Source organism: Bos mutus, chromosome 20 (genome assembly GCF_027580195.1).
Source record: "Bos mutus isolate GX-2022 chromosome 20, NWIPB_WYAK_1.1, whole genome shotgun sequence".
Taxonomy (NCBI): Eukaryota; Metazoa; Chordata; class Mammalia; order Artiodactyla; family Bovidae; genus Bos; species Bos mutus.
Window position 1 is genome coordinate 56,442,014 of NC_091636.1, and position 21,246 is coordinate 56,463,259.

Here is a 21,246-nt window from a genome sequence, read left to right on the forward strand (position 1 = left end):
AGTTGTGTAGAGGTCAGACAAGAGCATTAAAAAAGAAGTTCCTACATCAGTATGGGCCCCTCTGTTCAGCTTCCGGCCCATCACTTGAATATCACGGGTTTGGTCACCCATCAGTTTGTCCATATTGAGGGCCTTCCTCTAGCCAGGGCCTGTTGTGAGTGCCACTCTGACCAAGTCCAGCTCTCACACTTCTGCCTGTAGGGCCGGCATTTGGAATGGACCAATCTTTCTGTCCGAGTTTTCACTGGGGGACATTGCTCTCAATACAGAGTTTCTGCTGCATGAGAAAAGGAGAAACAAGATTCATCCCCATGCGTTCCCAGGACTCCCTCTCTGTGGCTGAAGAAGCCCTGGTGCCTGCTTCATTCTTTCTGATCCAGTCTTTTAGAACAAAGGCCCATTGAATCCCATGTGTGGTTGGCAGGAGCCTGGTCTTATAGGCCTTCAGCCTAAGGCCCTGTGGTGATGAATTGGTCTCCAGGAGGCACAGAATTGGTTTCAAGTTGGACCCAGATATGGGGATTGGCTTCATTTAGAGCCGCTGGGCTCTCATGAGACACCCTGGCCCCCCAGCAGGAGTGGTGAGGAAAGGACCCCCAACTCATCGGTCTCCTCGCCTCTCCCCCAACTTTCCTGCTTCCCACAGCATTTCTGGCTAAATATATTAACCAAAATCCTCTTGTTAAGAATTTAATTGTATCCCTCCTTTCCCTTCATTATATCTTTAACACTATCTCGACACTTAATATGAAATAGATGAGCAAAAGTGTGGCTGTACTGCCTTGGAACTTAATCGTTGTAAAACCCATGGGGCCCCATGTCTCTGGTTTCTGAGTCACTAGTGTGGATGCCCCCTGGCTGTGATAGATTTCTGTCTTGCTTTTTGTGCCCAAGTGCCTGCTCCCAGAATTAACCCCCTAGTCTGGTTCCTGGGCAGGCATCTGTGGTGTGGGAAACTCCTCCCACAGCCTTCAACTTCTCCATCACCACCTTCTCTCTCTTTACAAAAGAACCAGTCATCTCCACACCCCACACCACCTGCCCCTCACTGTCTTGAGATGCTCTTTACCTACTTCCCTGGGCAGTGGAGGAGGGCTCACTCAGCAGAGCCCCACATGCTCCCTGTGGAGCATGACCAACCACCGTCCCTTTATGCCTTTCCTCCTGCCAAATCTACATGAACCATTTGATACAGAACATGGACCCACCTGGAATCATGGCCTATGAACTGTAGGCATTTGTGCTCACTCTGCACTGTCATTCCAGCTTGTGCCCTCATGGCTTGTGTGAAGGCCTGGATTTGGTCCCCTAGACTGTCTTCGCATCTTGGACCTCAGCCTTTGGAAGTGCTGTCTCCAACCCCTGACAAGGCTGGAGGGTGCTTCCTTCTGTTCAGCCTCACTGCCACTGAACCAGCTCTGTGCCCGCAGTTCAAGCTCCTGCTCAGCCTCTCACCACTGCCCCACCCTCAGCCCTGAGCAGCCACAGCCTGGTCTACGTTCAGTGATGGTGGTGCTGCTGTCTTCATCATTCTAATTTTCTCGCTCCCTTAGGCAGCAACCATTTTTCCATTTTTTTGTTATAATTAACATACAATATAAGCTTCAGGTGTATAGCATAGTGACTTAATATTTTATACACTAAAAGTGAAAGTCACTCAGTCCAACTCTTTGCAACCCCATGGACTACACAGTTCATGGAATTCTCCAGGCCAGAATACTGGAATGGATAGCCTTTCCCTTCTGCAGGGGATCTTCCCAACCCAGGGATCATACCCAGGTCTCCCGCATTGCAGGCAGATTCTTTACCAGCTGAGCCACGAGGGATGCCCAAGAATGCTGGAGTGGGTAGCCTATCCCTTCTCCAGCAGATCTTCCCAACCCAGGAATTGAATCATTGAACCGGGGTCTCCTTCATTGAAGATGGATTCTTTACCAACTGAGCACTTAGGGAAGCCCTCTTTTATACATTATGAACTGATAACTTCAGTAAGACCAGTTACCATCCATCATGTCACCACACAAAGTTGTTACAATATTATTAATTATATTCTCTGTGTGTGCATTGCATTTCCATGATTTATTTTATAGCTAGAAGTTTGTACCTTTTAATCCCCTTCACCTATTTTGTCTATCTCCCTGACCCCTCTCCCCTTTGGCAACCATCAACAGTTTGTTCTCTTTATCTATGAATCTATTTCTGTTCTGTTTCTTCATTTGTTTTGTTTTTTAGATTCCACATGTAAGTGAAATCATGTGGAATTTCTTTTTCCCTGACTCATTTCATTTAGCATAATACTCTCAAGTCCTTCCATATTGCTGCAAATGGCAAAATTTCATTCTTTTTTCATGACCAAGTAATACTCCACTATATATGTATATTGGGTTGGCCAAAAAGTTCATTTGAGTTTTTCCATAAGATGTTACACTACATCTTCTTTATTTGTTCATCTAGGTGAAAGGGAACCCAGATCAATTATACAGTTCTAATAATCTGATAAAAGGATGCAAGCAATTTTGAGAAACTTCCTGGGGCTGAATTCTAAGAAGACTTTATCACATAGATCTTTGAGAGGGGCTTCCCAGGTGGCTCAGTGGTGAAGAACTTGCCTGCCAATGCAGGAGATGCTGGTTCGATCCCTGGTTGGGAAGATCCCCTGGAGGAGGAAATGTCAACCTAGTCCAGTATTCTTGCCTGGAAAATTCCATGGACAGAGGAGCCTGGTGGGCTACAGTCCAGAGGGTCACAAAGAGTCAGACACAACTGAAGTGACTGAGCACACAAAAGCATGTAGTGAAGCACAAGAGGGACAACATCTTTATTTGATGGAAAAAAGCAGAAACTGCCTCATGGCCATTTCTTTTCTTGAACTTCATTAAAGCTGGTATCTGGGAACGTACTATCAAGACATAGTCCAATGAAGAAAGTCATCGGAGAATTAAGAAAGCAAATGAGATCTAGGTGTATGTTTATATACATGTATATACAATTTAACGTTGATTTCAGTTGAGCCTAGATATACACTCAAAACACTTAATGAATGAATCTTCTTTCTCAAATAACAGTTGTCCCTTTGTCAGTACCATTTCAGAGTTCACCTCATATACCACCTCTGTCATTGGTGCTTTCATGACCAGTCACATTTTTCTGTCCTCCCTGAACTCTCATGGCTTATGTTTCTTGTAGAGTTCCTACATCCCCTACCTTGGTTCATGTTCACTTGAGTGCAGGTTCGGTCTGCCCCAGGGGACAGTACAGCCCTCCAGGCAGGACCATGTGTTCTCTGCTGTTCCATCTCTCCTGCTACCTATCCAACGGTTTTGCATATATTAGAATCTCAGTGGATATTTGTGGACAATTTTCCTGAATGAGTTATAGTACCAGAGGTAGACACTGTATGATTTGAGAGTTTGTAGAGTTTAAAGATCTAAGCATTCCATTTTAAGTAGCCCAGAATCTTTCTACGTTGAGAAATACCTTAAGCAGAAAATACCTCCACTAACGTTCCACATTTACTTCTATTGCAGGTGCACAGTTGTGGAGAAGCCTCAGTGAAAGGTAGGGAACTTGCTTTCAGTGTTACCACTGATGAAGAGTGGGTGGGAGAGGTGACTGGGCCACCGAGATGTGCCTCTGAAACCATAGTTTAGCGACAAGAATGACAAAAGTAATCTACAAGAGTGGGAAAATAAAGAAAAATACAGCTGAACTGAGGATGAGGATAAAATTGGGACTAGCTCTTGGAAGTAGCTCGCAAATTGCTGTAATATTGGGCTACAAGATTGCTTGAGAGTCACAGTGTGTGAAGGAGTATGGAGAGGGAAGAGTTGGGAGATGGGTTTCATTGGGGATTTCCTCTCCAACCTCATTTTGGGGTGTGAGCATCACTGCTGAGGTGGGTGAAAAACAGGTGACCCCGAGGCCTGGAACTCTGCTGGAACGTTCCTGAAGGTTAACCAGGAGAGAGCTGTTGGTTCATAGAGCTGTGGATTTGGGGAACAGCGAAGAGGAGTGGGAGGTTTGTAAGCTTGAGGGGACAGCGAGTATCTACCAGCGTCTGGGCTCCTGGCACAGCCGCAGGCAAAGTAGTTCCGTTTTCATCCACTGTACTCTACCCGGAAGTAAAGGTGGTCCACCCGGAAGTAAAGGGCCCCACCCGGAAGTAAAGGTTCTCCACTCAGAAGTAAAGGTGCTCCACTCGGAAGTAAAGGTGCTCTGCTGTGTGGAGGAGAGAGCTGGGGCAGGTGATGCGGGGAAAGTAATCAATATCACGAACTGCATGTATGAGAAGTGGGAAAGTGAAGAAGATGTAAGGGTTAACACCCCAGTAAAACAAATTTTTGTAGTTATTTATTTTTTAGTTCTGCCTTCAAAGTATTCTCGTATGACTGAAAGAGAGGGTTGAGTGCTCAACTTACATCCAAGTGGACTGTGTGCAGTGAAGACTCAAAAAGGAGACAGTTCAGTGCAGTTCAGTTGCTCAGTCGTGTCCGACTCTTTGTGACCCCATGAATCGCAGCACGCCAGGCCTCCCTGTCCATCACCATCTCCCGGAGTTCACTCAAACTCAAGTCCATTGAGTCGGTGATGCCATCCAGCCATCTCATCCTCTGTCGTCCCCTTTTCCTCCTGCCCCCAATACCTCCCAGCATCAGTCTTTTCCAATGAGTCAACTCTTCGCATGAGGTGGCCAAAGTACTGGTTTCAGCTTTAGCATCATTTCTTCCTGGTATATAACATACCCTTAAAAGCTGTGTGTTTATTTCAGGTGTAAAGTCCAATTTTATGACTAGTTGACATCTGTGTGCGTCTTCATTTTGGAGCTCAGATTTTCAAGGTGGGGTAGGTGGGAATGTAAACTTGCCAAGAGACTCAGCAGAAGGAGACATTGGCTATAAGAAGGGAAATGTGATCTTCCAGGCACAGACTCACCCCAGCTTGGCCGTCTAGGGCCTGGTTTCTGTCCTGTCCTTGCTGACACACTGAGCCTCCTAGGATATGTCTGCAGATGCTTCCCCAAATGTCAGGTGGAGAAGTTGAGCATGCTCCCTGATTCTGACTGGGGGAAGATCTGACCAAGTCAGCGGGTGTAATTTCAAAGGAATTTTAAAAGCTTTTTGATGAAATATTCTTTCATATCTGCTCAGACTGGTTAAGGCATTGCCCATCTTTACTATAGCCCTTGCTGTCCACAGCCCTTCTGAAGTAGCTGCAAGTTGCCTGGGAGAATTTCCACGGCACACTTTCTCAGCATGGAAATTAACTAGAGTATTTGATAAGGGTTTGGAGAAAAACCTTAGCTGTTAGTGAGCCCGGCAGGACCAAGGATCTCACTTTGCCAGTGTCAGGTTCAGTTCAGTTCAGTTCAGTCACTCAGTCATGTCCGACTCTTTGCGACTCCATGAATCGCAGCATGCCAGGCCTCCCTGTCCATCACCATCTCCCGGAGTTCACTCAGACTCACGTCCATCGAGTCAGTGATGCCATTCAGCCATCTCATCCTCCGTCGTCCCCTCTTCCACCTGCCCCTAATCCCTCCCAGCATCAGAGTCTTTTCCAATGAGTCAACTCTTCGCATCAGGTGGCCAAAGTACTGGAGTTTCAGCTTCAGCATCATTCCTTCCAAAGAAATCCCAGGGCTGATCTCCTTCAGAATGGACTGGTTGGATCTCCTTGCAGTCCAAGGGACTCTCAAGAGTCTTCTCCAACACCACAGTTCAAAGGCATCAATTCTTCAGTGCTCAGCTTTCTTCACAGTCCAATTCTCACATCCATACATGACCACTGGAAATTAGCTCCTTACAATGTGGCTTTTTAAAGATTTGTAACATTCTACTCCTTTGGGGAAGTGCTTGTGTGCCCCCAAAGAAGCCATGCTATGGAAATAGTCCTTTCTAGGGAGGTCTCTTTGACTTCAAAGTCACCCAGTTGGATATTCAAGTGCAGCTGATTTTCCACCTGGGTCCTAACCCTGTTCCTAGTGGTCTTGCCAAGTTACTGCTCTCTCGGCCTGCTTTCTCATCTGCAAAGTGAGAGGTAAGAGAGAGAATCATCTCGAAAATTCATTCCAGCCCTAAAAAGTCTGCAATGTGATTCAAGGGGATCAGTGTTACTTTAAGCTTCCCAGGAGTAGGAAATGACAACCTATTCTAGTATTCTTGCCTGGAAAATACCACAGACAGTGGAGCCTGGAGAGCCAGAGTCTGTGGGGCCACAGAGAGTCGGACATGACTGAGCGAGTACGTGTATGCATGCAGTGTTCCTTTCAGATTGTTACCCTTTTACCTTTCTGTTTGGCCAGTGCTTGTTTCAAAGTGATTTAATTCTCACTAGAAGGGATACTTTCCCCGATTTTCTTACTGCATTTTCCACTGTATAATTGCATTCTGTTCTCTGTTCATCACACTGGAGATGTGAAATTAAAATATGGATTTCTTTCATTTCTTTGATGGTTTGGTTTATTGTTTACAGTGATTCTTAGTATCTGGTACTGGCTAGTACAGTGGGTTTTTTTCTAATTTATTTTTATTGAAGTATAGTTGTTTGGACTTCCCGGTGGTGCTGGTGGTAAAGAACCTGCCTGCCAGTGCAGGAAACCCAGGAGACACTGGTTCGATCCCTGGGCCAGGAAGATCCCCCGGAGAAGGGCATGGCAACCCACTCCAGTATTCCTGCCTGGAGAATCCCATGGACAGAGGAGCCTGGCAGGCCACAGTCCACAGGATCACAAAGAGTCAGACACAACTGAAGCGACTTCGCACACATGCCCAAGTAGTTGATTTACAACGTTATTAATTCCTGTTTTACAGCACAGTGATTCGGTTTTATACACACACGTTCTTTTTAAAGTATTCTTTTCCACTATGGTTTATCATAGATTTTTTTTTTTTTTTTTGGTGGATAATTGCTTTACAATGTTGTGTTAGTCTCTGCGGTATGACAACATAACTCAGCTGTAAGTATACATATATGCCCTCCCTCTTGAACCTCCCTCCCACCTATCCCCCATCTCATCCCTCTAGGTCATCACAGAGCACCATGCTGAGCTTTGAAACATTCAAAACCATCTTATTTTAAGAATAAAGTGCAGTGATGAGTAGGAGGATCTTTGCAGGCAGAAGGGGGTGGGATTTTGCTCCTGTGAGGCAGGTGGGATGAGGATCTTTCCGCTTGTGAGGTCTGTGAAGTCTCTCTCTTCCTTGGCGGTAGTTAGACATCAGCATTTCTCCTTCCTTTCTCCCGTTACAGCCCGTACACCTGGATCCCCAGGTCTGTCAGGCTGGCTTTATCCTTCCTCACCCCAGCTTTGCACCAGTGGTTTATGCTTGGTCCCAGAATGAACCCGGCCTCTTTTCTGAGGGCTGGGTTTAAGGGCCATGAAGTTCACTGTTCAAAGGTGGATGGAATGATGGGCCATTCTGTATGACAGCCTCTAGGTCCACCCATGTCTCTTCAAATGGCTCAATTTCGTTCCTTTTTATGGCTTAGTAATATTCTGTTGTATATATGTACCACATCTTTTTTATCCATTCGTCTGACGATGGGCATCCAGGTTGCTTCCATGTCCTGGCTATTGTGAACAGTGCTGCAGTGAACACTGGGGTGCATGTGTTTTATTCACTTTGGTTTTCTCAGGGTATATGCCCAATAGTGGGATTGCTGGGTCAGTCATACAGAGTGAAGTAAATCAGAGAAAAACAAATATATATTAACGCATATATGTGGAATTGAGAAAAGCGGTATAGATGAACCTGTTTGCAAGGCAGAAATAGAGACACAGATGTAGAAAACAAATGTATGGACACTCAGCGGGGAAGGTGAGACACTAAGGGGTGAGACGAACTGGGAGATTGTGATTGATTTATATATACTCATATGTATAAAATAGATCACTAATGAGGACCTGCTGTATAGCACAAGGAACTATACTTAATGCACTGTGATGACCTAAGAGGGAAGGAAATCCAGAAAAAGAGGGGATATATGTATACATATTGCTGATTCATTTCATGGTACAACAGAAGGTAACACAACATTGAAAAGCATCTATACCCCAATTAAAAAATAAAACACAGTGGACCACTCTACCTTCATGATGCCACTGTAGAGTTTTTCCATTAACAAAGAGCTCCTTAAAAAGGGAACTCTTGTGCACTGTGGCTAGGAATATAGATTGGCACAGCCGCTACAGAAAACAGTATAGAGGTTGCTCAAAAAATTAAAAATAAGCCATTCTGATGGTGGTTCAGTAATTCCACTCCCAGGTCTAGATCTGAAGGGAATGAAGTCACTGCCCTCAAGAGATGTTTATGCTCCGTGTTCACTGCAGCGTTATTCACAGTAGTCACAACAGAGAAACAACTCAGTGTCCACCGGTGGATGACCTGGTAGAGAAAACTGGCATATATACACAGTGGAATATTATTCAGCCACTAAAAAGAAGGAAATTCTGTCATTCATGACAACGTGAATGAACCCGGAGGGCATATGCTAAGTGAAATACATCAGACAGAGAAAGACAAATACTATGTGATCTCACTTACATGTGGAATCTAAAAAAGTTACTCATAAAAAAAAAAAAAAGTAGAGTGGTGGTTGCCAGGGGGCTGGGGAGTGGAAGTGAGGAGCTGTTGGTCAAAGGGTACAAACTTCCGATTATGAGGTGAGTGAGTTCTGGGGATCGAACATGCAGCAGGTGACTGCAGATAACAGTACCATATTATTTACTTGAAGGTTGCTGACAGTAGATCTTAAATGCTTCCACCACCACCATGACAAAGTGACAATAATGTGAGGTAAAGAATGTGTAAACTACCCACTGTGGTCAGCATTTTGCAACAGGTACATCTGTCAGATCCCCATTGTACACTTAAACTTGTGCAATGTTGCACATCAATCATATCTCAATAAAACTGGAAAGAAAAGTAATTTCTCCTTCCTACAGTCCTAATGGCTTATTTCCATAGAGTCTGAGAAAATTTGCTTTGTCAGCTAAGCTTAAAGTACTTCATCCAAAATTTAGCATAAAGATAATGATATCTCTGTGCGTGCACATTCGTGTGTGCTCGTTCGTGTCCTGCTCTTGGCAACCCCATGAACTGTAGCACGCCAGACTCCTCTGTCCATGGGATTTCCCAGGTGAGAGCACTGGAGTGGGTTGCCATTTCCTCCTCCAGGTTATCTTCCCTACCCAGGGATCGAACCCATGTCTCCTGTGTCTCCTGCATTGGCAGGTGGATTCTTCACCACTGCACCATCTGGGAAGCCCTAATGTCTCTGTGCATGAAGGATGTTCTCAAGTATAATGTGTTACCCTTAACTAGTAAATAACAGTAAAGCCAGCATCAAATGTCTGATGTTACCAACAATAAAAATTGGATCGTTTTAATCAGATGCCATTCACATACCAATTTCTGTACCTGGAAAGTTCATTTTGTGCAAATATGATTCTCAGTGGGTAAGTCCTAAGAAGAGCTTGTGCTTGACCTTATTCTTTAATAAACAGTAAGGCCCAGCTCTGCATTCTGAACAGGATTTGTATGGAGTGGTCTGTCAACTGAACCAAATTAGCATTTTCTGTGGCTCATTTCTAGTAAAATGAAAGCTGACCTGGGGTATCATAGCTCTTAATTCTCGTGTGACCATGGCCGTGACTGAATAAAACCTCTGTTAACATAGGAGAAATTGTCCCCATTACCTTTAAAAACATAAAATTGGTTTCAGTTTGGCCTGATTTTTCTAAGTAAGTATAAATCAGAAAGAAGTACTTTTACTTATGTATATACTGATCATTTAAAATTTCCCAGATTAAAGAGTTATTTTCATCATAAACAGTTTTATGGTTCAGTGTCAGTTTACAGAAAATGTTTTTTTTTTTTTTCTTTAATGTTACAGATTTTGGGAGTTATGGCTGAGAACCCTGGGGTTTTCTTACAGATATCCCTGGAACCCCGATACCTTGGCTGTTGTCTTTCACAGAAAGTGGGGCGTGGCTGTCCAGGGGTGTAACGAGGGCCAGGACTATTGTGCCTGACCTCGAGCTGATTCTTGGGGGGCACAGCAGAGAATTAACAGACACTGCCTTTCTAGAGCCAGCTGGGATTAGCGAGAGTTGTGAGCTTTTTACCTTCAGTCTTTACCTCCAAATCTCAGGACTCCTCTGAGCTTGCTCGCTCGCTCTTTCTCTTTCTCCCCCAGCCCTGCTCCTGCTCTCAGGAGAAGCAGTTCTGTGGCCTCACTTTGTGGAGTGAAATACCCTTTTGTCTTGTCAGCTTCCAGATCATTGCCAGTCAAAGCATTCTAGCTGATTCTGTTTTTTTTTTTTTTCCGAGGAAAAGGAGCCAAGAACTATTGGTCGTAAACCCCAGTCCTGAGCTTGCCCCAGCTCATAGACCCAGAACCAAATGGAGCATTGACGTGAGAGCTGTCTAATTAATTAAACCCTGGAGCACAAACTCAAGCCTTGGTTGAAAGTGAAGAGTCATCTAGCATTTGCTAAATTGTCTCCTTTGAGGAATAGCATTCAGTGTGAAAACTGCGTTTTCTTATTTATGAATCATCATTACTTGTCAAAATTCCACAGCCAGGATGAATTACCAAGTAAAAAGAATTAACTAGTCACATGGTAGCTTAAAAAGTTTCCTCTTTGCTATTTGTGTGTGTGTGTGTGTGTGTGTGTTAGTTGCTCAGTTGTGTCCAGCTCTTTGTGACCCCATGGACTGCAGCCCTCCAGGCTTGCACAGCAGGAATGCTGGACTCATGCACTGAAACTACTAGATTTCACAGTTTTTAGTTTTTTCAAAAGTGTCTAAAATCCCCTCGTAACTTGTATTTTGTTACCTTTTTTCATAAGGCATCCTGTTTTGAAGCCGTATTTTTTAACTTCAGCCAGGACTATAGTTAGGGAGCCATATCTCCATGAGTTTTAAAAGAAAGTCTAGATATGAAGGATACATTTACCTGGAATGAATGAAAAATTCTTTTCCTCAGAAGAAAAATGCTCACTTCAATTTGGAATGTGCTGGATTTTAGCTCAAGTGTATCTGAGCTTGTGGCGTCTCAGGCTGCAGATGTCTGGCCAGCCTGCAGGCAGAGCGCCGCCTTGAAAGTCTCTACCCCGCCAACACAAAAAATGCGAATAGGCCTTTTATTCCTTTTTTCAAAAATCATAACTGAGCACAACTCTGTAGTCATTTATTGTAGCATGGAGGGCCGAAGTCCTTTTATTCCCCCCTCTTGGGGAAGAAGAGACCCATTCAGTGACTGAAAGACGGCAAGCTCCCAGCCAGCGCTGCCGCCGAGAGAACATTTCTCAGAATTCATCCAGATTCCAGTCTGTTGTGTTCATTTCTCAAAGTCGTGCTTTGACAGTCAGACCAGCTGAAGACAAGTACAGAGCAAAGGACAAGCCAAGTTTTTTCTTTTTTGTTTTTTGGACCGTGCCACTCATGGCATGTGGGAATCTTAGTTCCCTGACCATGAATCAAACCCACTCCCACTGCATTGGAAGCATGGAGTCTTAACCACTAGACCACCAGGGAAGTCCCCTTTTTTGAAAAAAAAAAAAAAAAAGAAAAGTTAAAAAAATTTACATTTTATTTTCTAATTAAAACTTTAAAATTTTATTAAAAAAAATTTTTTTCCTGCAAGCTGTTTTTAAAGCTGTTTGAGGACAAGAGGGCTAATTCTGCTTGCTTCCTGTCTCTTCACCATCAGTGGGGTCTCTACATAGAGTGTTGACTTCCTGAAAATGCTTCATGCTAGACATTTAAGGGCTTTCCCCCGCTCCTCAGGAGCCCATCAAGCTAAAAACCCTTCTTGAAACTGACGTGCATCTGCACAATTGCAAACTGATCTATTTCTTAGGCATTAAAAATAAAATGAAACAGGAAGTACAAACTGTTATGTATAAATGAGCTACAAGGATATATTGTACAACACAGGGAATAGAACCAATATTTTCTAATAACAGTAAAAGTAATATAACTTAAAAATTATGAATCACTGTGCTGTATACCTGTAACTTATACAACTTTGCACATCGACTACACCTGAATAAAATGAAGAAAATGAAATAGGAAGTACATTTCAAGGCCCACATGTTTCATTGACAAGGGAGATAAATTGCTAGACCTGTTTCCGGCTGTATAGTCCTGTCATGAGTAATATATTCTCCTTATATTCAAGCAGATTTGTCAAGTCAGAATGTGGGTGGAAAACCCCAGGCCAGGCTGTTGGTGAGTCTGGAAGCGGCAGCCCCTTACTTAATACTCAGGGCTCCCAAGTGAAAAACATTCAATATTATATTTTATAATAATTTATAGTTTTTGGTTTTTATAATTTGGGGCATTCCTTAAATTTGATAATCTGATTTAATGAGTCCAATTAGTTTTTTCCCCCCATTATTTTAGAGCTACTCCATTTCTGCATAATTCAAACTGTGTGTCCATCACTGTGTTCTGTGGCCACACCACAGGTGTCTACAGCCACTTGATAAGAAATGAAAGTTCTAGCTTTGGTCATTTTAATTCATGTTTTCAGATCCTCTTAGCCTCCTTGCTTATTAGGTTTGATTTGGTACTGGACCCTGTGTATTGGGTTTCCCTGGTGCCTCAGACAGTAAAGAATATGCCTGCAATGCAGGAGACACAGGTTGGATCCCTGGGTCAGGAAGAGAAGTGAATGGCTACCCATTCCAATATTCTTGCCTGGAGAATTCCATGGACAGAGGATCCTGGCAGGTTACAGTCCATGGGTTCGCAAAGAGTCGGACATGACTGAGTGACTAACACTTTCACTACATTTTTTTCCTGAAGTATTAAGCATTTGAGAATACAGTTCACTTATAAATATATAAAATAAGGAGAAGGCAATGGCACCCCACTCCAGTACTCTTGCCTGGAAAACCCCATGGACGGAGAAGCCTGATGGGCTGCAGTCCATGGGGTCGCACAGAGTCGGACATGACTGAGCGACTTCACTTTCACTTTTCACTTTCATGCGTTGGAGAAGGAAACGGCAACCCACTCCAGTGTTCTTGCCTGGAGAATCCCAGGGACCGGGGAGCCTGGTAGGCTGCCGTCTATGGGGTCGCACAGAGTTGGACATGACTGAAGTGACTTAGCAGCAGCAGCAGCAGCAGCAGGCTAGACTAATTGTTACTTAATAGCAGTCTTGCTTCAATAAATTTAAATTACCGAGAAGGAAGAATGATCAGTAGTTAATAATATTTATCTTAACTTGCCCTGACCTTTGTTGTGATTATTTGACCATAAATTAAAATTTCACAGGTAGTTGAAGGTTTCTGTCCTCTGCTTATCTTTGCCTCTTTCTCTGTCCTTCTCTTTGTCTCTCTCTATTGTACCAAAACAATATTTATAGTCATATTTTCTAGTAGCATTTAAAACAATTTTTCCTGATTTTAAAAAGTAATACTTGCTAACGTAGAAAACAGAAAATATAGGAAACTTATGATAAAAAAGATAAAAGACACTTGCTCCATGGAAGAAAAGCTATGACCAACCTAGACAGCATATTAAAAAGGAGAGACATTACTTTGCCAACAAAGGTCCATCTAGTCAAAGCTATGATTTTTCTAGTAGTCATATATGGATGTGAGAGTTGGACTATTAAGAAAGCTGAGTGCCAAAGAATTGATGCTTTTGAACTGTGGTGCTGGAGAAGACTCTTGAGAGTCCCTTGGACTGCAAGGAGATCCAACCAGTCCATCCTAAAGGAAATCAGCCCTGAATATTCATTCGAAGGACTGATGCCAAAGCTGAAACTCCAATACTTTGGCCACCTGATGTGAAGAACTGACTCATTTGAAAAGACCCTGATGCTGGGAAAGATTGAAGGCAGGAGGAGAAGGGAACGACAAAGGATGAGATGGTTGGATGGCATCACCAACTTGAAGGACATAAATTTGAGCAAGCTCTGGGAGTTGGTGATAGACAGGGAGGCCTGCCGTGCTTCAGTTCATGGGGTCGCAAAGAGTCTGACCCGACTGAGCAACTGAACTGAACTGATGATAAAAAAAAGAAAACAAACTTTATAAACTGTCACCTAGAAATTAAACTCATTTTCAATTTTATGCTTTTCCAGTCTTTTTATAAATGTATTTGTTGTTTTTGTTGTTTTTAGCTGTTTAGTTGCTCAGTCATGTCCAACTCTTTTGCAACCCCATGGACTATAGCCCACCAGGCTCCTCTGTCCATGGGATTTCCCAGGCAAGAATACTGGGGTGGGTTGCCATTTCCTTCCACAGGGGATCTTCCCGGCCCAGGGATCAAACCTCCATCTCCTGAATTGGCAGGTGCATTCTTTGCTACAGAGCCACATGGGATGCCTGTTTGCTCATTCATCCTTTCAACAACTATTTATTGAGGGTCTTTGTTGCCAGTACTTCTAGGCATTTGTGGAATTAAACAAAAACAATGACAAACAACTTTCTCCTCCTGGAGGTCACATTCTACTGAGTGAAGCCAGAAAATAAATAAATTGCTACAATATATAATGTTAAGTGGTGATCCATATTTAAGGGAAAGTGAAGCAGGAGAGGAGATTAGGGAGTGTGAAGGTGGGAAGTGAGGGTTGATTGTATTAAAGTCCTCAGGAAGATTATTTTTGAGCGACCACTTGGAGGAGGTGAGCTTGTGAATCGTGTCTGGTTGAAGAGCTTCTAGGCAAAGGAATCAGCAAGTGCAAAGACCCTGGGCCAGGAGTTGTAGATGAGGGTGATTTTTGTTTTACATCATTACTTTTATTTTTTAAATGCAACTGTGGTAACTAGAATAAATGGAATATTATGTATCTGATTAAGATCATATTTCATCGTGTTTCATTAAGCTAGTTTCATACTCTGTAAAGAGTATGAAAATGGAATATGGGATGTGAAAATGTATCATTTACTGCTAATTGTAAAAAAAATTTGAGATTTAAAGTACTGTAGGGTGATGTCATACCTGGTACATTACAGCTATATGCTGGTACATGTCTGGAAGCTTTGGGTGAGGAGAAAACAAGTAGTCTTTAGTTTCTTGATTTATTTATCCTTATCACATTTTTTCCCCCTATAATGAGCATGCACAGCCTTTAACCTGAAGAGAGATGACAGATACTCAGAGGGGAGAGCGTCCCACCAGGCAGGTGAGGCCTGTGACTGTGGGCCTGGGAGGTGACACGTCACTTCAGGTATTCAGTTCACGTGAGGGCTCCGGCCCGTGAGCTGGTGTCCAGAAACAGGGCTCTGGTTACCGGGATGGCACAGCCCAGGCCTTGGAGACAGGTCAGGGCTGAAGTCCAGAGATGCAGCGGGGCTCAGAGGAGAGGCCGGAGCCTCAGGAATACATCAGAGGCATTACAGGGGCCCTTGACCAGCCCAAGTGTCACTTGATACGAAGCCTCTGAGGATTGGGGCAAAGAAAATGACTAATGTGTGATTAAGTGATAAGTTAAAATGATGAATTTCCTCAGGTGGTATTGGAGGGTGGGATGAAAGTGCTCCCTGCTTCCTGAGGCTCGGTGGCAGGCACAGGTGAAAGGCCCTGGTGCGTAGCCTCCTGACTCAGACGCCCCTGGAAAGCTTATCGAAGTAAAATTTGGAAACTCTTTGTATCATCCGATAGGATTTATATCTTATTTATATCTCAATCCTTATGCTCCAAACTGCAGTCTTGGGACAATTCAAATAAGAATGAACCTGAGAAGCCATTGTGTTCTCTTCTGAATATCCCATCTCTGGGTTATGTAGGCCAGTCAGTCTGTCTGTCTGTCTGTCATCTCTGTCTGTACAATCTAGTTAGGGTGCATAGTCCATACCTTTGCATATTGCTTAATTGTCTTTTAATGATTGTATTTGATATGTTGAAGAATGTAGCTTTTCCACTAGTCATGTACAGATGTGAGTGTTAGTTGCTCAGTCGTATCTGACTCTTTGTGACCCCATGAACTGTAGCCCGCCAGTCTCCTCTGTCCATGGAATTTTCAGGCAAGAGTACTGAAGTGGGTTGCCATTTCCTACTCCAGGGAATCTTCCCGACCCTGGGATTGAACCCACATCTTCTGTCTCCTGGTTGGCAGGCAGATTCTTTACCACTGTGCCACCTTTGAAGTCTATTAAAAAACGGTACCGTAATTATGTAATCTTATGTAAGAACCAGTGTCTTAACACTAAACCTTTTTCAAAAAGATGAATCCACGCCGCTGTGTGTGACTGTGGGTCCTTCCTTTTTGTTGCTATATAATATTCCACTCTGTAGCTATACCACAGTTGATCTATATGCTGTCTTTCACTGGACTTTGGGACATTTTTTACCAGACTGTCCACTGCTTCTGTCACTTTCTGAGTTTACCGTATGACAGTACCAAAACTCAGAAAATGGGGAAAGGCAAATACTTAGCACATAAAGTGAATGGTTTTCTAGGCCAGAATACTGTAATTTGAAAGCTTGTGTAAAGTTTGTATCATTTCTTTGGCTCAGGCAGCTGTTTTAACGGAATGATGATTGCCTTGCACTCTTGGATTCTTGGCAGTGCTGTAGTGCTGGCCACCACTAGAGGGCGTAGGAGAGCTGGGCCATCAGCGTGTTGAAGAAGCTTAGAATGAGGTGACTGCTGTTTGAAACCTAGCCCCATGGCACCAGTGTTTTTAGTACATGCACGTTTCAGCAGGGCGAAAACATCGGTATCGCTCCAGTTACAGTATGAAAATCCAATTAAAGGCCACATCTGTATCTGTACACGTCTATGCCAGGTTAAACTTTAGTGTTAGTTAGTTCAGTCATTAAGTCACACCATAATGACTCTTTGTGACCCCATGGACTGCAGCACATCAGGCTTCCCTGTCCTTCACTATCTCCCTGAGTTTGCTCAAACTTATGTCCATTGAGTCACTGATGCCATCCAAACATCTCATCCTCTGAAATGAATAAGGATGAAGAGTAGCATCAAAAAAGAATAAGACAGATTGGGTGCGGAGGAAATTCACATACAGATGACCCAGAACAATGACAGATGACTCTTCTCAGATGAGAAACAAGCTGATGTTCAAAGCCTCTAAGGACTCAGTAGTATTTTGAGTGTATCACCCTGTTCCTATGTATTTCTATCCAGTGTTTTAAGAAATCTTCTGAATGTTCTTTATTATGTGATTTCCAAGAACTTCCATAGAGCTCTGTTGTTGCTGTTTAGTTGCTAAGTTGGGTACAACTCTTTGTGATCCCATGGACTGTAGCCCACCAGGCTCCTCTGTCCATGAAATTCTCCAGGCAAGAATACTGGAATTGGTTGCCATTCGCTTCTCCAGGGGATCATCCTGACCCAGGGATTGAACCAGCATCTCCTGAATTGGCAAGCAGATTCTTTACCACTGAGCCTCCAGGGAAATGTTCCCCCCCGCCGCCCCACCAGAGCTGTAAATAACCTTGGATCAAGAATCCCAGAAAATGGCTTAATTTGCAGTTTCATGAAGAGAGGGCTTCTTCTGAGTTGAACAACAACAAGTTGATCAGAACAACTTCTGGTCAGTTGTTCAGCAACTGATCTGTGAAATACTGAGGACAGAGGTCCCTGCTTGTTGGACATATGTGCGAAAGTTAGGGGCGGGGCTGCTGAGGTGTGTCCTGGACCAAGTCACACCCCAGCACCCACCTAAAGATGCCCATCTGCAATGCCCAGAACCTGTGATTTTATTCCTAACATGGCAAAGGGACTTGGCAGGTGTGGACATTGAGGGTCTTTACGATGGGAGATGATTCTGGATTATCCACATGGGCCAGTATAATCGCAAGGATCTTAGGAGAGGGAGGCAGACAGGCAGAGAAGAGAAAAGATGCTTCTGGGCTTGGAGATGGAGCCTGGGGCCCCGAGCCAAGGGCAGGCGGCCTCTAGAAGCTGGAAGAGCTCAGGAAGCAGATCCTCCCCCAGAGCCTCTAGGAGGAAGGTAGACCAGCAGACCCATGTTAGACTCTGGTCCCCAGATCTGTATGATGATAAATCTGTGTGGCTTTAAGCTACTAATTTGATAACATGTATAGCGGCAATGGGAAACTCTACAGTGTTCCTTATGATGGGAAAGAACTGGCTTTGTTTGAAAAGGTTCAGGATAGGTTTACCAACTCACATCTCCATCCCCTGAAGGAGATGCTGTCTGACCCCAGCATGCGGGAGAAGCACCTCCTGAAACCAGGGGGCCTTGAGTGATGCCAGGCGAGGTGACGCAGCCCCAGGAAAGGACAGGGAACCCAGGATGGCTGGGGAGAATGTTCCCACTGGCAAGTAGGTATTGGAGAGCTTGGAAAGGAAACAGGAGGTCAAGATGGCCTGAAAGAGTCTTGAAGACGCCATACTTGGAGGGACTGTTGTGGTGCAGGCTGCCTCGTCCCTGGGGTAGAACTTGCAGGGAGAGTCACTCGCGGGGCAGGATGATGTCTGGGGGAGAGGTGGACCTGGGCAGGTGATTGGCATTGCTTTTCATCCATAAATCTCTTCTGGAGCATTGAAGATAGTGTGAGATAACTCAGCAAATGCCGGAATGCCTACTGGGGAAGCTGAATTCTAGGCAGGCTGTGTGCCTCCGGCAATGAAAGCATTGCTTCTGGAAGAGGCACCCAAGAATGTGCCCTTCACTTGTCATTTTAGTCATGTGTCCTTTTTAATTTTTTGAAAGTGGAGGGGACTCTGCAGTTAGGAAGTGGGAGGGGACAGTGTTATGACTTAGAGGTACTTCATAAAACAAGGAAGAGGGCCGTGAGTCGTCCCCTTGTTGGGGTAGATTGCATTACTCATGTGCCGTTTTAGGTTTTTTTTGAAGGCTATTCTTACTTGTGCCTGTTTTTAATACCTGAACAACTGGGAGAGAACTTATAATCCTGCAGTCATTTGGCTTGTATTCTTAGAGAGTATTTTTAAACTCTTAACTTTCAAAGCCCTCTAATGTCATTTAAAGCACAAGAAGTGCTTTCAGTATCCATTTCTGCCCAAGTGCAAGTTTTTGATTTTAAATAGGATTTTTGCTTCTGCTGAAAACACCTTTCAGTGATGTTTGGGTTTTTTTTTTTTGGGGGGGGGAAGGTGGGCTCAGGTGTTGTTGTTATCTTTATGAAAATGAGTGATATTTTCAGTCATGACTCAGGAGTCATCGGCTCTGGAAAGAGAACTAACTGAACTCTGAAGCTTATCAAGCTGAACATCCCCAAGTCAGAAATGGATGTTTATTTTTAATAAATTGCACTCTTAAATACATTTATTTTTCATGGGGCTGAGTTGGAATGAAATCATCCTCCTTTATAGGGCTTTTAACAGATGCACCAGGCTTGGAATATGTAATGGAAACTCAGTAATTGAGAAGATCTTTAAATGAAAAAGAAATTTGTATTTTAAAATTGAGAGCTGGATCTGAAATTGATTTCTGATTACAGCAGGACTGTCCCAAATCTAGGTCCTCAGTAAACTGGACTTGGAAAAACTGCCTTTCTCCCTACTTCTGCCCGTAGATGAGCTGTTCCATGAATACACAGATGACTGGGTTGCATCATTTCTGCTTCCCTCATGGAAGGGGGTGCTCAGTGGTAAAAAATCCACCAGCAATGCAGGAGACTCGGGTTTGATCCCTGGATCGGGAGGATCCCTTGGAGGAGGGCATAGCTACCCACTCCAGTATTCTTGCTGAGGGTATCCCATGGACAGAGGAGCTTGGCGGGCTACAGCCCATAGAATCGAAAAGAATCAGACATGACTGAATTACCTGAGCCCACACACACGCAGGGAAGGAGAGAGTGACCCTGGTTTGCGGAATTGGTCTGTGCTCTTTGTGTAGGGCACACAGAGAGCTTGAGACTGACTTATGAGTTTGTCTTTGTCCCTTGTTTGAGGCACAGAAGTCCTTCAATGGTGAAAGAATGCAAGGCTTACAATAAATGCATTTTATCCAGCTCATTAAAATGTGGGGCTAATAATTTAATCAATTACAGATAGCTATTTGTAAAATCCTAGATAAAGCTTTTCCTTTTAATACTGCCAGTTGATTTCTAGAATTAAAAGAAAAAAGCAACTTTCCTCTGCTAAGCATGTGATTTTGAGAGAGAAGGAGGCCAATGAGAATTGAGTGAGGCTGGATGTTGCCTGAGCTCATCACTTAGACTTTGCGTGACCTCCTGGCCTCAGATTCTCTTCCTGCCAATCTCCTCCATTTTACCCTTGTGAATTTAATAATAAGAGTAAGAAAGGGGAATGAAATGGTTGATAAAATTCATAAAGAAGGCAGAATTACAGAGTAAGATGACTCTACAGGTAATCCAAGCCTCCGAGAAAGCTTTGAATGAAACAAAGTTATAAAGATAATCTATCTGGCACTCAGATTCCTACAGAAGCGATTACTTCATAGTCAGTTTTGGTTAAATGGATTCCCCTGTGGCTCAGCTGGTAAAGAACCTGTCTGCCAGTGCAGGAGATGCAAAAGATCTGGGTTCAATTCCTTGGTTGGGAAGATCCCCTGGAGAAGGAAATGGTAATCACTCCAGTATTCTTGCCTGGAAAATTTCATGGGTAGAGGAGCCTGGTGGGCTACAGTCTATGGGGTTGCAAAGAGTTGACTAAGCACACACACGTGGCTACCCTTGGTTAAATTGTTCTAGCATCTCAGGACCCCCTGAGATACAAAGGAGAAACACTCCCTTTCATATTCTTTACAGACACTCTTTCCTGCCTATTACAATTGAGCTCTGGGACTCTCGAATTACAAGGGTTATTTTAAGGGACGTGGTATATATTTCAGTGTGCACCGCAGGGGACTAAGCCATTTTCAGTCACATACTGCCTTCAATCATTTATATTTTGACACCTTTCTTTATAAAAACTACATATTTATTTATTTACTTGCTTATTTGTCTGCACCAAGTCTTCACTGTGGCACTCGGGATCTTTGAACCTGGGCCCCTGCATAGGGAGCGTGGAGTCCTAGCCACTGAACCACAAGGGAAGTCCTCATATTTGGACTCCTTGGGAAGATAACTTTATAGCCGCTAGACTGGGTCCAATTCTGTGGTAGGCACCGAGGGGAGGAGTGCATCATGTGGCGGGGACACGTGGCATCAAGACAATATCATGGGCCGAGCCCACTATCAACCCTAGTCATCCTCCTCTCCTCCAACCCTGGAGTCTCATAATTTCAGGATATGAAATTGTTGGGACTTTTGACATGATGATGCCATATTTGTATCTGTTCTTCCAGACACAGCTAAAGGGTTT

At 43.8% G+C, this 21,246-nt stretch overlaps 1 protein-coding gene across 2 annotated transcripts in view; it reads left to right on the top strand.

Annotated features, from left to right (window-relative positions):
* RETREG1 (reticulophagy regulator 1) overlaps positions 1 to 21,246 on the top strand; it is a 158,134-nt gene that overhangs the window by 44,828 nt on the left and 92,060 nt on the right. For both annotated transcript variants that reach the window (XM_070357698.1, XM_070357697.1), the window contains exon 3: positions 3,528 to 3,558. In XM_070357698.1, the coding sequence (XP_070213799.1) occupies positions 3,528 to 3,558 (31 nt within the window). The remainder of the gene's footprint in view (positions 1 to 3,527; positions 3,559 to 21,246) is intronic.